Here is a 7,063-nt window from a genome sequence, read left to right as displayed (position 1 = left end):
TATATATATATTATACTGATACTAAACTATATTTATGTAACATAAATACCGTTTTCTAATATTTACCATGTAATCATTCACAATTTTATAATGGGACTTTATTGTAAAGTGTTAACAGGCTGAATCTTAATAAAAATTTATTATAAAATTGTGAATAATTACATGGTAAATATTAGAAAAGGGTATTTATGTTACATAAATATAGTTTAGTATCAGTATAAAATATATCTAGTATCAGTGAAGACCTTCAATTTTGAATTTAATTTTGAGGCATATGATGTAAAGAGAAATCGGACACAATAAAATATTCTGTTCATATCAATTGTGAGCTGAATATCTGGTAACACTTTATTTGAAGGTGTCCTTGTTACACATGTTACATGTGCTTACTATTATAATAACAATTAATTATGCATAATTACATGCAAGTGACCCTAATCCAAACCATATAGTAAGTACATGTAGTTAATTAATATTACACAGTACTTTAATGCATAATTACACTGTAACAAGGACACCTTAAAATAAAGTGTAACCGAATATTTTTATTATGCCTCTATTCCAAGCTTCAATTTTGTTAAACAGGTGAAGAAGTGTGCTTTAGTGTCCACAGGTCCAGAGTGCCCATAGTTAAAGAAACACCTAATAATCCAATTAATTCTAAACACGTTTTTAGAATTGGAGTCTCAGGCGCTGCTGTAAATACTAAACTCCTCATCTACAGTGTCTGTGAAGAGATGAACCGGCAGCGTTGCATCTTCAATCCCCTCAGTGAGATATTTCTCCATCTCTGCCAGCTTCTGCTTCTCCAGAGCTCTCATTTTCTCTACGATCCGCTCTCCTCTCTCCTGAACACACACACAATAATGCCTCATCATATCAGATTATAAACATTTATCATTAGTTCAAATAAATTAAAAAGCCCAATCCCTGCACTTTCTTGCACAGAACAACATTTGTAAGTTAGTTTTTCATGAGGATTTCCCACCACCTCTCCAAAACAAACAGTTTTGGCTATTTTATTTATTATATGTTTTCCATGCTAATGACCTTTGTTATGATTGGCTAACGTCTTTGCATGTGAACTTAGTAGCAGAGCTTGCTTAATAAATACCGCCACTCTTAAAACACTTTGTGCACTGCGACTACGTTGTGATATTTTAGCCACAAGCGTTCTGTTTAACCGCTCACCCTGGTGCTGTCGATGATGGCGGCGGCCACCTCGTGTTTCAGAAACAGAGGGTGTTTGCGGTTGGGTTTGCTCTGGAAACGGGGTTTCTTCTTCACAGGATCCTCCTCTCCAAAACACGGAGAACACGTATGCTTCAGCTGCTTTATGTCCACTACAAAAATAAACGGCTTAAAGACAGACCTGTGGAGAAAAAAAAAAAAAACAAGACATATGCAGGTTTACGGTTGCATGAATTTGATAATGGAGCAATTCACCGATAATTCGATTTTAAAATTTTTTGCAGAAATGTTGTGTTGTCCACCAGCCAAAAAGAACAAATAAATTATGAGAAATAATAATAGTAATGCTTGCCAAAGCAAACGCCACTAGTATTAGTAATAGTATATTAACTTATTTAATTGAAAATCACAACAGGAAATGATTGACAATTGTGACCCTGGACATAAGGGTAAATTTTGTGAAATTGAAATTTATACATTATCTGAAAACTGAATAAATAATCTTTCCATTGATGGAATGGTTTGTTAGGATAGGACAATATTTGGCCGAGATACAACTATTTGAAAATCTGGAATCTGAGGGTGCAAAAAAAAAAATCTAAATATTGAGAAAATCACCTTTAAAGTTGTCAAAAATGACGTTCTTAGCAATGCATATTACTAATGATAATACATTTTTGATATATTTACGGTAGGATATTTACAAAATGTCTTCATGGAACATGATCTATACTTAATATCCGAATGATTTTTGGCATTAAAGAAAAATCGATAATTTTTTTATTTTCTTTTTCTTTTTTTTAAAGTTATATTTATGGTCTTTTTATGCCTTTATTTTGAGAGGACAGTAGAGAGCTGACAGGAAAGCACTGGGAGGAGAGAAGGGAGCAGGATCGGCAAAGGACCTCGAGGCGGGATTCGAACTCGGGTCGCCGTGAGCGCAGTTGTCGACGCACTAACCACAAGGCCATGGGCGCCGACGAAAAATCGATAATTTTGACCCATACAATGTATTTCTGGCTATTGCTACAAATATACCCCATCGACTTAAGACTGGTTTTGTGCTCCAGGGTCACAATTTATCTTAAAAATCATGTTTAATCTGTAGTAACGGTAACACTTTACGATAAGGTTTATTAGTTAACATTAGTTAACTACTTTAGTTCACATGAACTAAGCATGAACAATACTTCTAACGCATTTATTAATCTTAGCTAATGTTAATTCCAACATTTACTAATGCATTATTAAAATCAAAAGTTGTGTTTGTTAACAGTAGTTAATGCACGGTGAATTATCATGAACTAACAATGAACGACTGTATTTTCATTAATTAACATTAACAAAGATTAATAAATACTGTAATAAATGTATTGTTCATTGTAACTAATTAACTAATGGAACCTTATTGTAAAGTGTTACCATAGTAACATTAGGATTTAAGGTCACACTTTACAATAAGGTTCCATTTTTTTTTTTAAAGTTAACTACATTAGTTAACATGAACTAACAATGTAAAATACTTTATTGCATTTATTAATCTAAGTTCATGTAAATTTCAACATTTGTAAATACATTATTAAAAAATGGAATTGAGCTAACATGAACTAGTAATGAACTGTTGCATACACAATTTAAGATATTTTTGATGAAATCTGAGGGCTCTCTGACTCTCCCATAGACAGCAAGGTAACTACCACGTTCAAGGTCCAGAAAAGTACCGCCGCGCGCTCAATCCACTCAGCGTGCTTTGTTAATCAGCTCGCGCTCATCAGCTATACAGGCGTTAATACTGAATGTTTAATGTTATATTCATTGCATACATATACTTCGTATTAGACATCCTTAACTCCATTCTGCTGTCTGTTGTCGGTGTTTCATTGTCTGAATATGGCGCTTATCACATGCTGTGTGGTATCGGCGTTTGGTATCGGGGCATTTTAACGAGTACGAGTACGAGTACAGGAGACCAGTATCGGGCCCGATACCAGTATCGGTGCATCCCTACTGTAAAGTGTCACCGGCTGTACTGTACCTGTCAGGGTCTGGAGTAGCAGTGAAGAAGTGGACGCCAGGTAAATTCTGGTCTTTCGGGATGACAGACACCATACTTCCTGTAGTCATGAACATTCCCTCCATATTGATTCCACTTTCCTTATCCCTCAAAATATCCATCATGCTCTCTGCTGTGATGTGGCCTGTAGGACAGTATAATGACATTAGAACTCTCCATAAATAACCTATACAAAATACATAATCTACTATACAATCCTAAATAGCAATTTACAGTGATCTACTGTACCAGTCAAAAGTTTGGACAAATCCATTTGTTTTTTATTACTGTTTTCTACATTCAAATAAAAGTAAAGTCATTAAAACGATGAAATATCACAAATGGTTATATGAATAGATGGCGTACTCAAAATGATCAATTCTCTTAATTTTGAGCTTCTTTGTCCAGATTCTTACACCAAATAATCAAATTATAAACTATTTTAATTCTAAAAAGAAAACTTTGTCTAGACTGAAGGAATTCCCATGTTCACTGAGACCCCAACATTCACCAAAAGCCAACAAACATTACATTTTCATTTTAGTTTTGTAAAGAAAGGCACTATTCTTATTATCAGTCTATAAACCTCATGTCAAGCATGTGAGCAAAAGCCTTTTGATCCCGCATCATAAACACAAATTCACTTAGGTGTGTTCACTAGTAGTCACAATCATCCCATTACACTGGCATGAATGTGTGAGTAGATTATTTAGCACTTTGCATGATTTTGCAGATCACTTTCTACCACCAATCTGACAGTCACCCTCGCTCTTCTGCAGAAGTTTGCGTCCCTCACAGTAGCGTCCCTCTGCCGCCTCGATCCGGGCCGTGGTTGAGTAGGAGTAAACCTTAGCAAAGCTGAACTCAGCCTTTCCATTCCACCAGCGCTGCTGCTGTGCGTACGTCCTCAACTCCGCGTGCTCCTTATCGATCTTAGTAGTGATGGAGTACTCGTTGGAGATGTTCCTATAGCCGGCTTTAAGAGAGGGAAACAGCATTAAACGCTTTGATTGATTTCAGTTTGAAGCTGTAATGTGGCATGACTCAGTATTTACCCTCCACTCTCTCTGCTGCCCAGTATTTCCCAGCAGTCTCCAGCACCCAGGCCTCTGTGCGGTCTGATATGAGGAAGCTGTTATGGTATGTGAATCCACACTCATCCTCCATACAGTTCCCTCCCTGGCCGTGTTGCTCCAGCAGCTGTGTTATCACGTCTACAGCCCGCTCCGCACTGTCGGCCCTCTCCAGAGCCAGCCTACAGTACATACAGACAACCAGCGCTCAACCCCTTGTTTAAAATTATATTTCAAAGCATTCACCCAAAAATGTGTCACTTCCTTTCTCCCGAGGAACATATAGAGATGTTAAAGAAAAGTGTTAGCAACCAAACGGCTTTGGTTCGCATTGACTTCCACTGTAATTTTTGCTCATACAATGAAAGTAAATGGGAACCAAAACTGTTAGGTTACCAACATTCTTCAAAATATCTTCTTTTACATTTCACAGAAGAAAGAAAGTCATGCACGTTTGGAGCAACAGGAGTAAACGTTGAAGGATTAATTTATTTATTTGGGTGGACTATCCCTTTAAAAAGACTTGCACTAATAAAATTAACACTGTATGTCTGTGCAGAATGAACCTATACTATCATACTGTTTAATTAAACGGATTGGGGCCACATTCTACTGCAAAACTGGGTAACTATAGCCTGAGCTTACTCAAACCTGTTTTATTCAACATGTGTACTATACCTGGTTTTTAAATACTAATACATAAATACACAAAAATTAGAGGTGGGTCATTTTGAGATGTTACTGATACAATAATACTATTTTTAGAGCAAGGCAATGAACAGATTATTGCGCTGATACTAGAGAAATCCATATACTGATTGTGTTAAATAATGCTGGTAGTCTTTCATTTGTATTACAGAGAGAACCCATAAGAGTTTACGTTGGATTAATTGCTAGATACAAATTATTGTGTAACAAAAATACCAATAATAATGGGGAAAGAAAAAGATTGTATGCATAATGCAGGACTTTTAATTATGAAAAGCCTGAAATGCTCTGGGACTCTTACTTACTTACAGTTTTTTCTCATTTGCTGTAGTACATCACAATTGAAATTCTTAAAACTGCTTCTTCAGTCATCTCTTCTAGTCGCTTGTACACAACTTATAAAATGGTTAGTTCTGTTCCTCGATTCTGATTGGTCAGCAGCTGTGCTTTATTCACGATACAGCAGGGCTATGACCGCTTCACCCAATGGTTCTGTGTATCACTGAGCAACACCCTTAGCAACCACCCTTAGCAACCACCCTTAGCAACATAAAAGCATCAAAACTTTTCCGTGTATTATGTATTTCGGCAAAATTAACTGTTTGTTATTTATTTAATGAAGTATGAGTGACCCCTACTGGCGTTATCTTGCATCTTTCATCTTTAATTTTGAGACCCCGCCCTTCCCCCCGTCTAATAAACGCTTCTCATGCGGAGATATGTTGATGTGTGTGCGTCTGTGTGGAAGCCTACAGTTTCCGCAGTGAGGAGGGAATATTACTGTATTTATTAGTTTTCTGTCTCAGGTATGATTCTGTATATCCATCAGTTTACACTGTATTGACGCTCGCAAACTCGCGCTGTGCCGCGAATCGGTCTGTTTTAAAACTAAAAGACGGAAAACAGACGTTTTCTCATGCTGAGAGATAAGCAGATGTAACTTGTGTGCGCGAAAATATCATATATGGTGTTTAAAAAATGATAATAGGATGATAATAGCTCCTGTTCTCTGTTTTTATTTAAGCTCCATTAGATGAGGCATGTTCGGAACATTCTGTTGCTGTCAGGAACTATTTGTAGCAGAAGGACAGCATTTAAGGAAACTGCTTCAAAAAAGTAACACATCGATACATACATTTTTGATTTTTAATATTTTTATTGTGTGGTAACCGTTTTATAAAAGCAATAAGGTACGAGAGGCCGTGCTGTATTGTGAATAAATCACGGCTGAAGGGGTACTAACTAACAACGCCCTTCAGCCGTGATTTATTCACAATACAGCACAGCCTCTCGTACCTTATTGCTTTTATAAAAGCAATCTCTCATTCTTTTGCCTAGTCATTTTGATAAGACTATTCAACAGAGAACCAGTACAATATATGCAGGAAACAGCCAACAACTGTACATAATCAATCGCAGCATTTACCAATGCATTGGTAATTTAGTTAAAAGAATGAGAAATTGCATTTATGATGTGTACAAGTGACGAGATGATGTTAAGGTTGAAGTAGTACTTGTGAGAATTTCAACTGTGCTCTGACAAAAGTACCAAAGCTACTGGGAATATATCTGTAAATCACAGCCGTTTTAAGTTTAATAATCACATTTGGCTGTATGATGATTCCTGTTTTTTCGTCCCCAAATTTAAGACCTCCTAAAATGATAAATAAGACATTTGGTATACCATTTAAGATATTTACAACTTTATGTCCTTAAAGGGACAGTTCACCCAAAAATGAAAATGTGATGTTTATCTGCTTACCCCCAGGGCATCCAAGATGTAGGTGACTTTGTTTCTTCAGTAGAACACAAACGGAGATTTTTAAGTCCAGCTGTTGCAGTCTGTCAGTCGTATAATGCATGGCAATGGTAACAAAATCTATGAGAGTAAAAAAAAACATGCACAGACAAATCCAAATTAAACCCTACGGCTCGTGACGACACATTGATGTCCTAAGACAAGAAACGATCGGTTTGTGCGAGAAACCGAACAGTATTTATATCATTTTTTACCTCTAATACAACACTATGTCCAACT

General features: G+C 36.4%; 1 protein-coding gene across 1 annotated transcript in view; it reads right to left on the bottom strand.

Moving 5' to 3' along the window:
* Positions 1 to 491: 491 nt before the first annotated feature.
* Positions 492 to 7,063, bottom strand: part of LOC107739455 (secernin-3) — an 8,107-nt gene continuing 1,535 nt past the window's right edge. Inside the window, exons 4-8 of the mRNA XM_016551562.1 lie at positions 4,300 to 4,499; positions 4,008 to 4,220; positions 3,227 to 3,389; positions 1,192 to 1,372; positions 492 to 848 (exon numbers count right to left, since the gene is read on the bottom strand). Of these exons, the coding sequence (XP_016407048.1) occupies positions 687 to 848; positions 1,192 to 1,372; positions 3,227 to 3,389; positions 4,008 to 4,220; positions 4,300 to 4,499 (919 nt within the window). The 3' untranslated portion in view covers positions 492 to 686. The remainder of the gene's footprint in view (positions 849 to 1,191; positions 1,373 to 3,226; positions 3,390 to 4,007; positions 4,221 to 4,299; positions 4,500 to 7,063) is intronic.

Source organism: Sinocyclocheilus rhinocerous, unplaced genomic scaffold, assembly GCF_001515625.1.
Source record: "Sinocyclocheilus rhinocerous isolate Xijiao unplaced genomic scaffold, SAMN03320098_v1.1 scaffold3663, whole genome shotgun sequence".
Taxonomy (NCBI): domain Eukaryota; kingdom Metazoa; phylum Chordata; class Actinopteri; order Cypriniformes; family Cyprinidae; genus Sinocyclocheilus; species Sinocyclocheilus rhinocerous.
Note: the sequence above shows the minus strand (reverse complement) of the source record. Positions and strands in the feature narration are given on the sequence as shown.